The sequence below is a fragment of the Chiloscyllium plagiosum genome, chromosome 4 (assembly GCF_004010195.1).
Source record: "Chiloscyllium plagiosum isolate BGI_BamShark_2017 chromosome 4, ASM401019v2, whole genome shotgun sequence".
NCBI lineage: Eukaryota > Metazoa > Chordata > Chondrichthyes > Orectolobiformes > Hemiscylliidae > Chiloscyllium > Chiloscyllium plagiosum.
The window spans coordinates 83,885,178-83,904,715 of record NC_057713.1 but is presented as its reverse complement, the minus strand read 5'-3'; the positions used below and the strand labels follow the sequence as shown (position 1 = coordinate 83,904,715).

Below are 19,538 nucleotides of genomic sequence, written 5' to 3'. Positions count from 1 at the left end.
CAAAGCGCCAGGGCCCCAGGTTTGATTCCAACCTCAAGCGACTGTCTATGTGGAGTTTGCACATTTTCTCTGTGTCAATGTGCGTTTTCTCCAGTTTCCTTCCACAATCCAAAGATGTGCAGATTAGGTGAGTTGGCCATGCTAAATTGCCCATTGTGTTCAGGGATATATAGGTTAGGTTCAGAGGTCCGGGGTAAATGTAGGGTAGGGGAATGGGTCTGGATGGGTTACTCTTTGGAGGGTCAGTGTGGAATTGTTGGACTGAAGGGTCTGTTTTCACACTGTAGAAATTCTGTGATATAAGTCATGGCATTGAGAAGCTAAACTAATCTGGAGTCAATGGGAATCATTCTCTGCTGGTTGGAGTCATACCTGACACATAGGAGGATGGTTGTGATTGTTGAAGGCCAATCATTTCAGACACAGAACATCACTGCAGGAGTTCCTCATAGGAGCCCCACCATTTTTCTTCCAATATTAGGCTAGAACAGAGATTTTTCTGAAGGTTGCAAATGGTCAATACCATTGATGATACCTCACGTAGTAAAGTATACTTGTCCAAATGCCCAAATGTACCAAGATTCAGTTAATACCCAGGCTTAGGCTGATAAGTGGCAAGTAACATTTGCATCACACATGATCAACTCCAACAAGTGAGAGTTGGACCATCATCCTTTGGCAACTTTGAATTCTCCACTATCAACAACCTGTGGGTTACCACTGTCCAGAAACTGAACTGGATTCATGTAAATAAATAATGTGGCTTCAAAACCGGGTCAAAAGCTAGAGATTTTGGCATGGGTAGTTCATATCCTGACTCTCTAAAATCTCTTTGCATCTGCAAGGTACAAATCAGGTGTGTGATGGAAAACTCATCACTCGCCTGGATAAATGTAGCTCCAAAATCAGTCAAGAAATTCAGCACCATTCAGGAGAAAGCAGTCCACTTGATTGGCAAGCTGTCAGCAATCTAGCACTCTCTCTGCCACCAATGCAGTGGCAGCAGTGTGCATTATATACAAGTTAAGTTGCAGTGACTCACCAAGGTTCCTTCAACAGCAACCTCCAAGCCTGCAACCCCTACCACCTAGAAGGACAAGGGCAGCAGATTCATGGAAGTAGCTTTCCCTCAAAATGATATTTCATTCTGACTTGGAGCTTTATCATTTTTCCTTCACGGATGCTGAGTCAAAATCCTGGAAGTTCCTATCAAACATCACAGTGGGTATACCTGCATTACATGGGCTGCAGTGGTTCCAGAAGTCAGCTCACCAACACCAAGAACAAGTATGAATGAGTAATAAATGCCTAGCTAATGACACCCACACAATGTGACTGAAAAGAAAATGAATAGATATTGAATTCCACCTGTTGCCTTCAGTTAGTAATGGTTTCTCAGGGGTGCTCATTGACTTGTTGGACTGGGACATATCACCCAGTCCCCTGCCATACAACAGAGATACAGTTTCACCCTCATTCACTTCTGGTGGTCGTCTTTTGGTTGGACTGGCTGGAACAACTCCATCTATGGTATTTCCATAATTCCCTGCAAAGAGGAAATGAAAGATGAAACTTCCCATTTGCACATCTTTCCTTCTAAGCCATTAATGTACATCTTAGCAGTACCTCCTCCTATTGGTAGAAAGAGAGACAATTGCAGCTGCCTTTACACTTCTACTTCGTAAATGTATTGGCCCACGTTTTGTTGTCAATGGCAAATGACCAGTACTCGTCACTTTTATCTGCCCACAGATTTTCTCTAGTTTTTTCTTTGCATTGGAATTTATGACTATTACAGGATTATTATGAAGTTAAAAATCACACAACACCAGATTATAGTCCAACAGGTTTAATTGGAAGCACACTAGCTTTCGGAGCGACGCTCTTTCATCAGGTGATTCATCAGGTGAAGGAGCGTCGCTCCGAAAGCTAGTGTGCTTCCAATTAAACCTGTTGGACTATAACCTGGTGTTGTGTGATTTTTAACTTTGTACACCCCAGTCCAAATCTCCGGCATCTCCGAATCAGGATTATTATGGTTATTCATGGAAATATTGGACCTGTCTGATCATAAGTTCAGCAATTTTTTCCACTGATTTTACTGTGAGACATTATTGTTTGGGAAGCTGCTGCTGAGGAAACAGGGAACCAGCAACCTCTCGATGCCCTGGTTACCATGTGGACAGTAGACATGAGTCATTTGTAAATAACACTAGGCTGATGGCCTCAGCATTCTTGTGATGACTACATATGGGCCACATTGGGAATAGGGAGGAAGCAATCAATTCATGCAAGATATGCTGTAAATTCTTCAAGGAACATTCATCAATTGTTTGAAATGGGTTTATATTCAGTGGATTTATACATTACAATCACACAAACATTTGCTGCAAAACATTATTGGAATAAATGGATAAATGAAAAATCATGGAACATAGATGTGTCAGCCAATGTTGGTATTACATACAAATGCACTAATGTGGTATTATCACCTTCTTTGGTGTCGCTATTTGCCAGTGGCCATAAAGACTGATTGGAAGCAAGCAATTTCCTCTCTGACCATGTCCAAGGCTACTTTTGTTCTATCTGAAGTTAGTGGGTAGTAATTCTCCTCTTTTTTTATCCTAACCTTCCCTGAGAGAGTGCGATGTATTCAGAGATATTATTGAACAGTTATTGTAATTACATTTTACAGTTGAAGTGTATGCTTTCTCAATCTGCACTCAGTGACTTGTATAGTATCAGCGCTGTTCTCACACACTTCAGAATCTACAGATCCGGTAAAACATTGATCATGAAAAATACTGAAACTAACATAGGAACATAGCAACAGGAGTAAGTCATTCAACTCATCAAGCCTGCTCTATAATGGTTGGTCAAATGCTTCCATATCATCTAAATGAAGAGACAAAACTGTAACTTCTTACCTAAAGACATCTCAAAGCTGATTGGTCTGTCGCCAATTTTCCTGTCAATCATTGTTGCCTCAAATATTGTACCAAACAGAAGGAAATCTTGGACAGTTTCTTCATCTGACTGGAAAAGACATTTATTGATTAGGTAGTAATTCTGAAAAGATAGTCTAAATAAAGACATTACAGAATCAGTACTTTTTCCAGTCCTTCGTTTCTTAAATGACTTAAATATTTGTGATAAAGCAAAAAAGAACTTTCTAAAACACCCAATTCTGAATTTTCTAAAATGTGAGAATATTTAATTCAATATGAATCAGACTCTGAAACTCCGCCCTACTCATTAAAGGGTAAACAAAGGCAACACTTAACAAGAAAATACTGTCTCGACAACATTTTTTAAAAATCCAAAATTGAAAATGTAGCCAGACAACCACGTTGACGGGGAGGGGTTTTAAGAATCCCTGTCTACCGGGCAATATCTGTGTTACCTCCCCACTCAGGAACACAGAGAGTGGCTGCTGGCACCCTGTCCAGCCATTGGCTGTTTGTCTCCAAGTAGATTCATAGCTTTCTATTACATTGAGCAACTATAGGCTGCGATGTAAAAGATAATGGCCCAGAAAAGATGAATGTTGGAAACTGTAATAAGCTCCATCTAACCTGATGAATTCATACAAGCTTGGTTGGGTATAAGGCACAACATTTTAGAATCTTATGGGGTGCTGACCATATCTAAGAGACACCTAAGATTCAGTGACTGTAGCCAGAATCTTACAGGGGCCTGAACGGTGGAGTCTACGGGGCAAAATATAGCAGCATGAGAAGTCTAATGAGGCCCATTCCCACATCAGGGCAACTCGTTGCATCTTTTAACTAAGGTCTAAATGAGATTCTTGATAGGCAGTGGTGAGTTCTCATTAGGCAGTGCTGAGTTGTCTATTCAATGGAATTATTGCTTGTAGTTGCTAGTAATCCAGAACCCACAAACTAATACTCTCTGGTTATGTATTGAAATCCCACCATGGTAGGTAGTGAAATTTAAATTCACTTTAAAAACTTAGGAATTTAAAACTGGCTTTTTAAATTGCCAATTACTGTAAAAGCTTGACTTTTTTTCAATTCATTAATGAGGGCGTCATTGGCTAGGCCAGCATTTATTGCCCATCCCTCATTGTCCAGAGGGAAGTTGACAATCAATCACATTGCTACAGTCATATGTAGGCCAGACCAGGTAAGGATGGCAGTTTCCTTCCCTAAAAGACATTAGTGAACCAGATGGGTTTTCCCCACAATCAACATTGGCTGCATCATCATTAGACTCTTAATTCCTGATTTTCATTGAATTCAAATTTCACCTCTGCTGTGGTAGGATTTGAAAATGGGATCCCCAAGCATTACCTGCATCTCTGGATTAACAACCCTGTGATAATACCACGAGGTCATCGCCTCCCCCGGATGTCTTCGCTAATGTCCTGTAAGGAAGGAAATATGCTATTCTTACCTGGTCTGGCCTGTATTGGACTCTAGACCCACAAAAATATGGTTGATTCTTAACTGTCCTCTGAAGTGTTGAGAGTGTGGTGCTGTAAAAACACAGCAGGTCACGCAGAGTCCGAAGAGCAGGAGAATCGATGTTTCAGGCATAAGCCCTTCATCAGGAATACTCCTCGGATGCTGCCTGACTGCTGTGCTTTTCCAGCACCACACTCTCGACTCTGATCTCCAGCATCTGCAGTCCTCACTTTCTCCCTGTCCTCTGAAGTGGACCGCACAAGCCACTTATACCAAGGAGCTATAGGGGATGGGCAATAAATGCTGCACTCTCCCCCGATGACCACATCACATGAACAAAAAAAATCTTATTAACTTTACATGTCACCTCATTATTATACAGCAGCTCTTCCTACCACCACAGTGAGCAAATTTGACATCAGTGGTTACCTGGCGACCCCAGCTCCAGCCAATGCCTGTGAAGTGCTGCCATGTTCTTAGCATCAAACAGCAGGATTTATAGCCATCACCAGCAACTGACATTGAAAGGCTGATGCAAGGTTGCTTTGCACAACTGTATAGGAACCCAACTCACAGATTGGGCTAGGCTGTACTAAGACTGCTCACTCACTGTCTTGTCACTCACTCATTTAGCACCTAATTGTAGGCTTGCACCATTCCTGCCTTGCCAAATAGTGAACTCATTTAACCAGGCAGTCTGCCATGCTCGTCAGCAGTCCTCAGTCAAGTGGGCGGACATCCTGCTGTATGACAGTGTGCTGCGTCAATCTCACACCAGCATCACATGCCAATAGCTTACACAGCAAACAGACTGTATGTGCAGCAAGCAGGCAGCTATGACTCAAAGTCTTAAGGGAACAGTCTTCACTGAAGTACATGGAAGAACCTGTCAAACAGTGGGTCTGGCATAGTGAATCAAGGCCAGCTTCCAACATCAATCCAGGGGTTTGGGCACAGTCAAGTATCCAGCTGTGGTGTTCTTGGTCAGGGAGTCTGTGTCTCTGCAATCTGAGGATTGGCTAATGCTCCACAGCATCCAGTCCAGAGGCTCGGGTTCACTTGGTTGGGGACAGAATCAGTCAGGGGCCTGGGACATTCTTATCTGTGGCTATCCAGTTGGGTTACGTAAGGGTTTGGGCCACAGTCAGTCCATCAAGTCCTTCAATGGAAGCTAAGGGGAAACAAGAGTTTTGGAGGTTGCAAGGGGATCACTGCCTTGGAAATAGGCCCAGGGACATAATCATGGGAGTTGGGGACTGTAGGCTGAGGGGTAGAGGGAGGTGACAATGGCGAAGGAGGCAATGGCATGTATAAGGGGGTGTACCGTAGAACATGGATGACAACAGAGTCATGTGGGGTGAGGTGGTTCTCATGCAGGACAATCCTGGCTTCAAGCAGGAGGGCGATATGTGGGAAGGACACCTCAAAGGCCAGGAGCTGTGGAAGGGCAGGCAAGGACACATGTTGACAAGTCTGATTCCAACAAAAGGCCTTGTGATTTCAATCAAACTTGAAAATAGTTACCATGTGTAATAAATCTAATAAACAAAGTTAAAACTGCAACCTCATTCCATTTTGAAGTTTCATGCCCTTTCCCTCGGATTAATGTGAAAAAAACAACTGGTGATTGTAAAACAAACCCAAGAAGATGTCTCTATTGATTCTACTTCAACTTCAGTAGAATTTGTCTTATTAGAAGAGTTAGAGGATTTGGATTCTTCAGATGTGGCAGATGTCTTCTGTTCTTTTCCAAATTTAGTATCTTTAGGTACAATCTTCAACTCCTTTGTAAGCTTAGAGAATTTGGAATCAGTTGCGCCCACTGACAGAATCTCCACTGCAATTTCAATCAGGAGCCGGCCCCTGAATGATACTCCTTCTCCAAAGCCTTCATTGAGCTCCTGGTTATCGTCCAGTAGGGTATAATTGCGAGTTGAGCCATACAAATTGATCCATGCTGGTCCAAAAGTTGGCAAAAACCCTGAAAGGTAAAAAAAGCTTTTTGTTTCACATCACTTCTCAATTTTTGAATATTACTTTCTTATTTCATGATTCTAATTGCATGCTTGCATCTAATTGCATGCTTGCATCATTCCTGCCTTGCCAAGTAGTAATGTCATTTAACCAGGCCCAGGCACCTAATCATGAGAGTTGGGGACTGTAGGCTGAGAGGTAGAGGGAGGTGACAATTGCAAAGGAGGCAATGGAATTTATAAGAGGGTGTAACATAGAACATGGATGACAACAGAGTCATGTGAGGCAGGGTGGTTCTCATGCAGGACAATCCTGGCTTCAAGCAGGAGGACGATGTCTTTACTATCTGCATCCCATTAGCTCTGCAGAGGTTGATTTCAATGACTTCCCTCCTGTATATGTTCTTAACCCCTTTGTTTACAACATTCAACCACATCTTGAAGCAATTTAAAGGATCATTTTCAATGTCTTTACCCACGCCTAATTCCACAACTAAATTATTTATTGCAGAATCTTGTGGGGTCATTTCTTAAGAGATGTGGTTTTCACTTGCAAGGCATTTATTGCCCATGTCTAATTGCCCTTCAACTTCATGGCTAACAGGGCCATCTCAGAGAACAGTTAAAAATCAATCACATTCCTGTGCTACTGGAGTTACATGTAGGACATGTAGGACAGACCAAGTAAGGATGGCAGATTTCCTTTCGTAAAGAAGATTAGTGAACCACATGAGTTTTTATGATGATTGCTGTCATTTCTGACAGATACTATTACTGAAACTATCTTTATCGATTTCTTCATTGTATTTAAATTTGATGGGCTGATGTGTTCGATGAATGTTGAGATCAAAGCATTATTTGGGTTTTTGCGCTGTTAGTCCAATCACATTCCTATGATACTATCATCTCCCTCAAGATTACATTCAATAACTTGGAGTTTTACTCCATTACAATGAACGATTTGCTTAAACTAGTTATGTCAGGTTTGCATAACTGCTGGAAATTTTAATGCCATCAACTCAAGTTTTTCTCCCTTCAAAAGAAAACAAATCTATTTTCTAAGCCAGGGTCTAGGTTCTTGTCTCAGGGAACCAGGGAAACTTATTTAGGGCTCTATTCCTGCTATATTTTTTCCTCTTCGAGATGTAGAAAGGGAGAGGTTGGATTGCAAGTCCCATAATGCAATGCAGGATGAGTACAGGGGGTAGTGTGGGAGCAGAGGTGTACTGGTTAGAAGGCCCACCTTGGTTCTCAAGTACAGCTGTCCAGCTCCCAACATTATTTGTTAACACCGTGAACCTCACATCAACAACCTCCAATGGCCCCTTATACCACCATGAGTCCCTTCTTTATATCTCCTCATCTCCTCCTACTCCTCATATCACCCTAAGTTCCATATCCCCTCAAATAGCCATGCCCTCCTCATAGCTCCCATGCCTCTATTTATCCAATGTGGCCATAAAGCCAGTGTCCACTGTCAGCTTTCAACAGGGTGTCTTTAAAATGGACATTAAAACATACCACCAATTATAAAGCTGGTATCCAAGTACACCACACTGAAAAAAAATTCTCCTTCATAAAAATATTTTTTTTTTAATTCCCTCAAGTGGTCAGCCTATCCTAAAACAAGCATTTCTTCAATTACTACATCAAGGATAGATAATATTTTTAGAACTTCTTATAGCAATCAATCTAAATCTGAACAATACCCCAATTACATTTGTGGGTGTAGAGTTTTGGAAACATAAATTAGTATAAATAAAAAACAGAGCTATAAAACAAACCATTGCAACTCCTGAGGAAAAGAAACTAAAACAATAGATGGTGCTTCAGTTCCATTTCAAAGCAGATTACCCGTCAATCAAATGCGTGGAACTCAGCTTTATTTTTAAAGTTAAGGACCTTGCAACATTTAAATCACAGCCACAACTGCAAGAAAGACAGTTTCCTACTGTTTGGAATGCATAATAGCATTTTCTAAGGTTAATGTACTCTAGCACATCCTGATACTTAAATAATGCTGGTTGATTTAATGGATAATTTACCTTTACTGACAAGGTCTTATGATGCATCACCACAGTTCAAACACATTTACATTACAATACAATGTCTAACACTGTCACCTGAAATTATCAAAACATTTAACATTTAAAGGTCAGAATGTCACAAATCCTCAGTACACTTGCCCCAATGATCATGAATTTGCCAATTTGGTTACTTTTTTAATTAGCACTTCCAGAACCGGTCCAAACACAAAGATATTGAGGGATAGAAGATATTCAGATTTGCTATAGTATTGCCAATGGTGGCCCCAACATCAGAAGAGTGTGCACAGGGTCACAACCTAAGGCATTACCAACTATAGAAAATGGCACATGAAAGTAAAGCAAGGTTTGAACTGCATATTTTGAAATTACTAGCAGAAGTGTTTTAAGATTGATTCCCCTCCTAACCTCATTCACACCTCCATCACCAAATGGGAATCTAGCCCACGACTTTAAGGAAGTTATCCAGAACAAAAAATCCTTAATTTTTCATCAGTTTTCCCTCTCAAGGGTTAATCAAATCCTTCCTATTATTCAATGAGCAGTAAATGTACACTTTATGACCAGAGTCAAACTATATTTTAAAGAAGTTTTTCTGAAATCGTATACCTTATGTGAAGACTCACCCCTCAGAAACACAGATCAGACAATTTTGTAACACTTTCCACAACCCTCCATCTATTCAAATTAATGTTTGGAAACTTTTAGAGGGTGCACCCAAATTGCTAATTGTAATGGCAATCAGTGTGATTCTCAGGCAAGAGTAAAGCTGAGGACAATCACCCTCTTTAACATTCATAATTTGACTGTCACTGTTCTAATGAATCTCAATATCATTTTTTCTTCACAGCCACAATACAACTTGCAGATCTGTTGAAATCTGAAGAATTCATTTGAAAGTCTTAAGTATATGAACAAAAAAATTAGCAGTATTCACAACAAAAAGACCGTCAATATATGTGACGGTTCAAAATATTGAGCACTTAACAGTTCACAAACAAAACATTAATTTCAATTAAAAGTTTAAGTGAATATTTTGATTTTTTTTACTGAGAGATTTTACAAACGGGAATTAACCTTTATCTCCATCCTGTTCATTTGATATTTTCTTCAAGTCAATGTAATGAGTTCCTACGGCAACATCATTAACATTCCCTTCATCCCAAACCTGAATTTTGACTCGCCGACAAAGTGGTGGAAACATTTCTTTGAAAATGATCTGCTCATTCCAGACAGGGTCAGCACAACTTTTCTGTACAGATGTTCGGCCCTGATGAGTAGAAAGAAGGTGACAGAAAACAAAAAGGTACGTCATAACAGAAGTGGAGAAAATAAATCAGTCCATATCAACACTGATCACATTCCCTGTGGGCCTTCAAAAGAACCACAGTCAGCAAAATTCAAGCACATTTGGAATCTGGATTTGGGGTCAGCAGCAGTCACATTTAAATGATTATATAAGTCACACAGGACAGCAGTTACATATTGTGTCTAAAACATTTTTTCAGTGTATATTGAAGAGATACAAATTTCTGTGGTGCAGGAATACATGACAAAAACATTAAATACCGTAGTAACCTCAAGCAGTGCAGGAATTGAACCCATGCTATTGGCATCACAAATCAGCCATCCAGCCAACTAAGCTAACACTCACCACATAGCCCCCCCACCAAAGTTTATAGAATTTTGAAAGATGGCCACAATTGCATCCATTATTTCTAAGACCAATTCCCTAAAAGCATGTAAATGACCAGGCTCTGTGGTTTATTAGCCTTTAAGCCAATCGTTCTTCCAACACTATTAATGTTTTTTTTTTCAGTTCCCCCTCTCATTAATTCCTGTATTCCCCAAGATTTTTGGGTTTATATTTGCGTCATCTTTTGTGGCGACAAACCAAAGTATATATTAAATTTGTCTGTTAAATCTTTGTTCTCCTGTTTCTGATTTTAATGGACCTATTGCTGGGCCTCTGCTGAGATATTGCTGGGCCTCTTGCTGAGATATTTGTATCACAGGTATCAACATTTCTGTCTCACTCTTGCTACAATTCACCACCAAAGCTCAATGTAAGCTGGAGGAACAGCATGTCATGTTATGCCTGGGTACATTAAAGCCCTCAAGACTGAACATGAGTTTAACAATTTCAGAGTGTGATCACTTTCCTCGATGTTCATTACCCAGATTCTTTCAATGTGGGTTTCTCCTAGCACAACCAACAACTTTTTAAACTATTCCCTGTTCCTGTTATCATTAATTCAGCTTTACTGCAATCAGCAATGCCTTTGGGTGCTTCCCCTTTTATTCTCTCTCCCTGGGTACTGTCTCGAGCAATTTGCGTCACTTCTTTCTATGCCTCTAGCTCCACCCCCTATTATCAGCATAAGCACTCCCCTTTTCTAGCTGCTTTCAGTTCTGAGAAAAGGGCACAGATCTCAAAACATTGACTCTATTTTTCTATGAATGTTGTCAAGTTTCGCCAACAGTTTCAGTTTCTGTTCCTTCACTGTACCTTTGCTGCAGATATCACAGGCAATTTTAACACTTTATGATCTCATTTATATTTGAAAGAATTATTGATGTACATTTAAGACATGAAGTTCCAGATTACAGAGGAGGAAGTGCTGGATGTCTTGGAACGGGTAAAGGTGGATAACTCCCCAGAACCAGATCAGATGTACCCGAGAACTCTGTGGGAAGCTAGAGAAGTGATTGCTGGGCCTCTTGCTGAGATATTTGTATCATCGATAGTCACAGGTGAGGTGCCGGAAGACTGGAGGTTGGCAAACATGGTGCCACTGTTTAAGAAGGGTAAAGGACAAACCAGGGAACTATAGACCAGTGAGCCTGAACTCGGTGATGGGCAAGTTGTTGGAAGGAATCCTAAGGGACAGGATGTACATGTATTTGGAAAGGCAAGGACTGATTAGGGATAGTCAACATGGCTTTGTGCATGGGAAATTATGTCTCACAAATTTGATGGAGTTTTTTAAAGAAGTAACAAAGAGGATTGATGAGGGCAGAGCAGTAGAAGTCTATATGGACTTCAGTAAGGCATTCGACAAGGTTCCCCATGGGAGACTGATTAGCAAGGTTAGATCTCATGGAATACAGGGAGAACTAGTCATTTCGATACAAAACTGGCTCAAAGGTAGAAGACAGACCAGATGGGCCAATGGGCTGAGAAGTGGCAGATGGAGTTTAATTCAGATAAATGAGAGGTGCTGCATTTTGGGAGAGCAAATCTTAGCAGGATTTATTCAGTTAATGATAAGGTCCTAGGGACCGTTGCTGAACAAAGAGACCTTGGAGTGCAGGTTCATAGCTCCTTGAAAGTGGAATCGCAGGTAGATAGGATAATGAAGAAGGTGTTTGGTATGCTTTCCTTTATTGGTCAGATTATTGAGTATGGGAGTTGGGAGGTCATGTTGCGGCTGTACAGGACATTAGTTAGGCCACTGTTGGAATATTGTGTGCAATTCTGGTCTCCTTCCTATTGGAAAGATGTTGTGAAACTTGAAAGGGTTCAGAAAAGATGTACAAGGATATTGCCAGGTTTGAAGGATTTGAGCTATTGGGAGAGACTGAAAAGGCTGAGGCTGTTTTCCCTGGAGCTTCGGAGGCTGAGGGGTGACCTTATAGAGGTTTACAAGATTATGAGGAACATGGATAGGGTAAATAGGCAAAGTCTTTTCCCTCGGGTCAGGGAGACCAGAATTAGAGGTCATTTCAACTACCCATCCTGCCCAGATACTGCCAGTGAGCTAAATCAATCCTTGGATTTTAACATAAACAGCATAACATAATAGAAGATAAAATGCCTAGTCATCCACTCTGAGTCATCCAATTCATGAATAATGAATTAGGTTAGATAAAAGTAAATAGGAGGTAACAAAGTCTATTTTGATTTCAAGTTGCAATCCTGTTGTTAGGTTTGCAGAATTGTGCAATGAACTTGCGAATAAACAAACAGAGAAATAACTTGAAAGATAGTAAATACCCTTTGACCAGAAAAGGTGACAATGACATATGGATCCACAAAATCCTTGCTGTCTCCAATGAATGCTTTTGTTACATTTGCCACGAGACTAGAATTCATCTTCGGCAATCCCTGAGCTTTGTAAATCTTGACAAAAAACCTTGCCCACGGTCTCTCTGTCGGAAATCCAACTGGAATAAGTAAATTCCTAACACAAACCAAAAATTGTGTTATAAATAAAAATGTAATGACTTTTATGTTTTATTGAAGAAGCAAATAGTGACTGAAACACAAAGCTGTTTAAAATTAAGTTGTAATATGAAGTAGGATATTTGGTGCTGGGTACTCAGAATCTTAGAAATACTGGCTGCAAGGATTAGATTAGATTACTCAGTGTGGAAACAGGCCCTTCGGCCCAATAAGTCCACACCGACCCGCCAAAGCGCACCCACCCAGACCCATTCCCCTACATTTACCGCTGCACCTAACACTACAGGCAATTTAGCACAGCCAATTCACCTGACCTGCACATTTTTGGACTGTGGGAGGAAACCGGAGCACCCGGAGGAAACCCATTCAGACACGGGGAGAATGTGCAAACTCCACACAGTCAGTCGCCTGAGGCCGGAATTGAACCCGGGTCTCTGGCGCTGTGAGGCAGCAGTGCTAACCACTGTGCCACCGTGCCACCCCATTTCTATTCAAAATGAGTTTGACAGTCTCATAGGAACATTGAAAACAGGAACAGGAGTAAGCCATTTGAACCTGTTCCACCATTCAATGAGGTCATGCCTTTGGCCCAGAGTTTATCCCTTCATACCTGAGATAAAGTTTTGTTAAACAATCTCAGATTTAAAAGTATATTGATCCAGTATCCATTGCCATTTCTGGAAGAGAGTTCCAAACATCTACCACCCTTTGGGTGTGAAAGTGCATTTCTCCTGTTAGGTCTGGCCCTAATGTTTAGACTATGCCCCTAGTTCTAGAATCCTCAACCAGTGGAAATAATTTAACTTTATCTACCTTGTCTTTTCCTGTTAACATCTTGAAGATTTTGATCAAATCACTCCTGACCTTCCAATCCTTGAGAAAACAGGCTTATTTGTATAATCTCTCAAAATTTAACCCCCGAAGTCCAGGTTTCATTGGTCTAAGGCCAATATATCCTTCCTAAGGTATGGTGCCAAGATCTGCTCACAGTACTCCAAAAAGGTTGCACAGTTACCACATAATTTCCACGTCCTTATACTCCAGTCCTCCAGATATAAAGAATATCATTCCATTAGCTTTCTTTATTATTTTCTGCACCTGTTTCTGTATTTTTAAAGATCTGTGCACCTCCCAAGTTTCTTTGGTCAGACACTGTCAAAAATCATCAAAAGATTCAATGAGGTTTTTCAGCCCTGGCCTACCCGTTATGAATTTATGCTAACTTTTGCTGACCAACTGAAAATTTTCACAGTGTTCAACTACACATCCTGGATCATAGACTCCAACAATTTCCACACCACAGATGCCAGGCCAACTGGTCTGTAATGCCCTGATTTTCCTCTTCCACCCTTTTAAAAGGCGGAGTGAAATACAATTTTCCAATTCAGAGGGGTGACTCCTGTATCTAGGGAACTCTGAAAGATTATAGTTAGAGCGTATATAAAGTGCTCCTCCACTTCATGCAACAGCTTCAGATGGCAATCATTAACTCCTAGTAATTTGACACTCTTTAGTTCCATTACTTTCCTCATTAGCAATGTTTTACTTATGTTAGTGTTACTCAGTGCCTGTTCCCAATCCACTACTTATTTCCTTGGGGTTACAGGCAAGCTATCCTTTTTTCTGTAAATATTGAGGGAAAGTGACAATTCAACACGTCTGCCATTTCCCAATAGTCATTGACATTATCCCCACTTTCAGCCTTTAGAAGGCTTCCTCTAGTAAAACATCCTCTTATTGATTTTGATGTCCCCGGAAAGTTTCCTTTTCATAATACCATTTCGTAGATGTGATACTGCTTTGTGGCCATTTCCTTGTCTTTGGATCTTTCCCACTCAGAAGGATTCATGCAGCTTTTTTGCACTTTTGTGAGCCCTTCCTTTTAGTTTTATGCTATACCTTATCTTTTTCAGTTGTCCATAGTTGCTTCTTTCTGTGAAGTGTAGCTTTCCCTATAACTGGTATAAACTGGTTTGTATCGTGTTTTTTTAAACATCCTCCACTGTTGTGTTAGTAGATTTTCCAAGTTTACTATGGGCAGTCTCTGGCTCATCTCAAGAAAGTTGGTCTAACCTAAATCTAAAATTCTAGTAGCTGATTTGTGTTTCTCGCTTTCAAATGTTACTTTGAACTTGATCTTGTTATGATCACTATTTGATGACAATTACGTTTCACTGATCATAGGCCTGAATGGACAAACTGCTCCAGACTCATGCACTTCTCGGCTGCCATATCACTGACAAGTCTAATTACAAATAGTGTACAAAAGAAGAAAGAATATCATGCTGACACATGGACTATTGGAAGAACAGAGAAGATATGACCCTGCATCCTTTATATTGCAGCTGACCTCGAATTGTTTTCTGCTGACCCTCATGCCTGAATTGGAACATGTCCCAATCATTGGCACTTAAACCAGTGTCTTCGGTTTGATAGTTTTAAATTGAAATTCCAATTCACTATCTTAAGGGAAAAGGGATTAATTTGGTTCAAAAAGAAGTTTTCAAGATGTTCATTTTCACATGAACAAACATTAAACACAAACTTTATGCCTGCTTCGAGAAAATCATGTTTTACCTGTTACTCAGGATAAATTGCTACATTATAATTCATTAATTTGGATAGATAATTTTAGAAAAACACCACAGTTCAATTAACATTTGAAATCAAGGCAATAAGTGAACATTTCAGGCAAACACTTCATCAGGTACGTTCTAATGAAAAAATACACATGGCTATCTTGTCTGTTTACAGAAGCTTCCTTCATTTGCTTTGTATACCAGTGTTTCCAAAGGGGATGGAGGTTATTTCAGATTCCAGCACTGGCATTTCCTTCACTTCTGTTTCCTTTTAGTTGCATGCAGGTTTTAAGCTGAGCATATTTGTGCTCTCTCTCCAACAGCGAGTGCTAGTCATGGTGTTTCATCAGAGACATTAGGGATGGAGTTGGAGTGAGCTAGTTCTTGGGGTGGGGAATCCGTGTTCCTGGCTGGCGGAGTCCCCTCTTCCTTGCACAATTTTCTGAATTTTGATTTTTATTGTCACAATATCTGATTGTGCTGTTGCCATTTCCAGGTCCTACAGACCCACATCATTATTTCCTTTCATCTCCCGTTGCAATCCCTTGGATTTGCCCCGATATCCCCTTTCTTACTGAGCCTCTTCTGCCTTTCACCCTATCATAGATTTTCCCCTTTCACTCTTTCCCCTCACTCTGTATAAAGGTATTTGCATTCTTCTAGTTCTGATGACAGGCTAGTAAACCAGAAACACTAACTGTGTTTTTCTCTCTGCCACTACTCTCTGACATGCTAACCATTTCTAGCACTTCTAACTCAATTTTGTTTTCATTTCCTTTCCTTTCTCGCAAAGGAATGAAAGAATAACCATACTTTTCCATTTCTTCCTCAGTCGATTCAGCGGTTTTCAAAGAAGGTGGTGCACTGTCACCTTTCCCAGTGACACAGATGTCACACTTAAGGTAGCCTTTCACTCCAGTTTTGATATCACTAGGATCGGTTAGAGGTGCCCACTTGTTGCAGAATTGATGGCCTGTAGGAAGGAGAAGAGAAAAAGTTAATTCAGTACGCTGACTTTAGTTCTTTTTATGAAATTTTCAATAACAAATCATAATTACAAAATTGCTGTATTGATGCAATTATTACAGCATTCAAGCAAACCACGGGGTCCTTTGAATATTATGCTAAAAGGATGGATTTTTAAAATAATATTCATTCATAGGAAGTAGGCATTGCAGGAAAGGGCAATATTTAGTGCCAATTCCTAAATACCCCAAGTGCACCAAATTGGTGGTCAGACTCTTTCCTGACCAAGACAAGACGCAGAGATGACCTGGTCACACGAGGAACAGCTCACATTGTGACACTGGCAATCCATATTCTGAACTCTTGCCCCGAGAGATCAGTTCCTGTTGGAATTACAATTAGTCACCATGCATCAGCCATTGAGTGGATTGTTCACCTCAGCACTGAATTGACACTGCTTTCCTGGCCACATTGCTGTGGGCGACTGAGTTCCAGAATTTTAGTTTGCTGGACAGCTGGTTTACATAGACTAACATCAACAGCACAGGTTCAATTCCTGCACCAGCTGAGGTTACCATGGAAGACCCACTTTCCCAATCACATCTTTCATGCTCGGCATGATGACCCCCAAGTTAAACCACTGCCAATTGTCTATCTCCCTAATGGGTTCTCAAGGGACCATGGTAACTTGGACAGATCACTGGAAACTGCAGCTTTCTCACGAAAACCAAGTCCGGTGGCATGAGCCCCATCTAGGGAATTAATCCGTCATTCGGGATTGGGAGAATACAGCAGGAAAAATGTTCCAGCATGGAATCCAGGTTCTGAGTGGGAAATAAGTATCAGGAGGAAGATTGAAAATACAAGAGAAATTACGATTTCAGGTTAGGAAAGAAAAACAAGAGGATATTTAGTATGTATAGAATTAAAATGAAAGAATTGTCATTATCAATCTTGGTTAGTCTTTCTTTAGTAAATAATGTGCATTAAAAGACATTCTAATTTCAAATGGCATGCACTGAAATTTTTCTCTCACATTCAAAATAATGAAATGCCATAGAAACCCTAAAGCATGAAAACAGGCCATTTGGAAACAAGTCCACATCAACACTCCAAAGAGTACCCAACCCAAACCCAATCCCCTACCCTAATACTCTGCATTTCCCATGGCTACACCTAAGCTACACATCCTTGAACACTGTGGGAAATTTAGCATGGCCAATCCAACTTTGGACATGTGGGAGGAAACCAGAGCACCCAGCAGAAACCTGCACAGATATGGAGAGAATGTGCAAACTCCACAGAGACAGTCGCCCGAGGTTGGAATATAACCTGGGTCCTGGTGTTGAAGGGGCACACTGGAGCTCCCAGTCAGCGCCCATTTCAATTCCCCCAACAACTCCCTTTCTGATATGATCATCATTGGCCTCCTCCATTGCCAAAACAAACCACAGCACCTAAGGAGGAACAACTCCTTATCTTTCGCCTGGGCATCCTGCAGCCCGAAGGACTCAACACTGAGTTCTCCAATTTCAAATAACCTACCAGCCCCTCCTCCTCACTGCCACTGCTCCCACCACCAACTGGATCCATTCCTCCCACTGACCAACCAGGTCATACCCTCTACCTGTCTTCACCTAACCCCACTTCACCACCCTGCCCCCGCCTTCCTCTTTATGTGCAGCTACCCCATACCCACCCCTCGTCCTGAAGAAGGGTTACACGCGAAACGTTGACTACTGCACCTCCTGATGCTGCCTGGCTTGCTGTGTTTTTCCAGCCTCCTGCCTGTCCCTGGTCCTGTGAGGCAGCAGTGCTAACCACTGAGCCACCATGTTGCATTAAGGAAAAGTTTGTAAATAACTGCTTCTTAGATGTAAATGTACCAATGACACACAAAGATTGTTGAAGCAATGATGTGGACTCGTGATTTGAAGATAAGACTATACTTAGATACATTTACTGGGAGGTTAAATGCAGCACATCGTAATCCTACGACTGCTGCTTCAGATTTCCCTCCAGTCAAGACAATAGTACATTAATTCCCCTTGAGGCAGTGATGATTGATGGTAATTTAAGATACAAAGTGTTAAAGGTATAAAATATACGACCTTCCACTCAGCCATTACACAGACCCACCAATCTGCTCCATTCACCCCTATAGCTTTGAACTGACAGCAATTGAATATACCTGGTTCATTGTAAACTGTTCCCACATCCAGTTTAAAAGACCCAATCAGTGTTCCACGGATCAGTTTGGAATGCCAAACCTGCACAATGACATCAGCATTTAGGGAAATAGCAAATGAGTGAAAACACTTAATGAAAAATTCAAACTGTGATATTTAGAAAAGTAGTAACAAGACATTCTGTTTTAATCCTCTACCCATTTATTAAATCATGGGAAGCTTTGATCATTTCATTTACTGACAGTTCCTTATTCCTATGATGGTCCATTTTACATCTTTCTATTTAGAAATAAGAACAAAAGCCGGGAAGCTATAATAAACATGAATGAAACACTGGTTCAGCCTTAGCTGGAGTATTTTGTCCAGTTATAAAGTCATAGAGTTATACAGCACAGAAACATACACTTCGGTCCAACTCATCCATGCCAAACAGACATCCTGCTCTAACCTAGTCCCATTTGCCTGCATTTGGCTCATATCCCTCCAAACCCTTTCAATTCACATACACATCCAGATGCATTTTAAATGTAATTGTACCCATCTCCACCACTTCCTCTGGCAGCTCGTTCTATACTGGCTATACAGGCAGGAGGCTGGAAGAACACAGCAAGCCAGGCAGCATTTGGAGCTGTAGAAGTTGACATTTTGAGTGTAACCCTTCTTGAGGACTGGGGGTGGGTGTGGAGTAGCTGTAGATACAGTGGGAGGCGGGGCAGGGTGGTGAAGTGGAAATAGGTGAAGGCATGTAGAGGGTGCAGCCTGGTTGGGCAATGTGAGGAATGGATCTGGTGGGTGGCAGAAAGAGAGAGGGGCTAGGAAGGGAGTCGGGAGATGGGGACAGAGGTTATTTGAAATTGGAGAACTCAATGTTGAGTCCTCTGGGCTGTAGGATGCCCAGGTGGAAGATGTTGTTGCTCTTCCAATAGGCACTATAGTTTGTTTTGGCTACGCCAATAGGCACCTATGGTGAGAAGGCAGGGGAGTGACTTAAGGCGCCTTAATCCTGCAGTGAGCTAGAATGGAGATGACAGGCCAAGTGGCCTCCTACTGTGCTATAACATTCTCTGCTTCATTGGAAATAGCAAGTTTGAATGAGGTAACAAACTGCTGACTCACTGGTCCTCCATTTACCTGAATGCAATATGTTTAATCTTCTGCTTCTAGTTCTACATC

At 41.1% G+C, this 19,538-nt stretch overlaps 1 protein-coding gene across 3 annotated transcripts in view; it reads right to left on the bottom strand.

Annotated features, from left to right (window-relative positions):
• fer1l6 (fer-1 like family member 6) overlaps positions 1–19,538 on the bottom strand; it is a 146,951-nt gene that overhangs the window by 97,022 nt on the left and 30,391 nt on the right. For all 3 annotated transcript variants that reach the window (XM_043688527.1, XM_043688529.1, XM_043688530.1), the window contains 7 exons: positions 18,368–18,446; positions 16,024–16,183; positions 12,443–12,629; positions 9,523–9,715; positions 6,068–6,408; positions 2,928–3,036; positions 1,369–1,546 (listed from right to left, as the gene is read on the bottom strand). In XM_043688527.1, the coding sequence (XP_043544462.1) occupies positions 1,369–1,546; positions 2,928–3,036; positions 6,068–6,408; positions 9,523–9,715; positions 12,443–12,629; positions 16,024–16,183; positions 18,368–18,446 (1,247 nt within the window). The remainder of the gene's footprint in view (positions 1–1,368; positions 1,547–2,927; positions 3,037–6,067; positions 6,409–9,522; positions 9,716–12,442; positions 12,630–16,023; positions 16,184–18,367; positions 18,447–19,538) is intronic.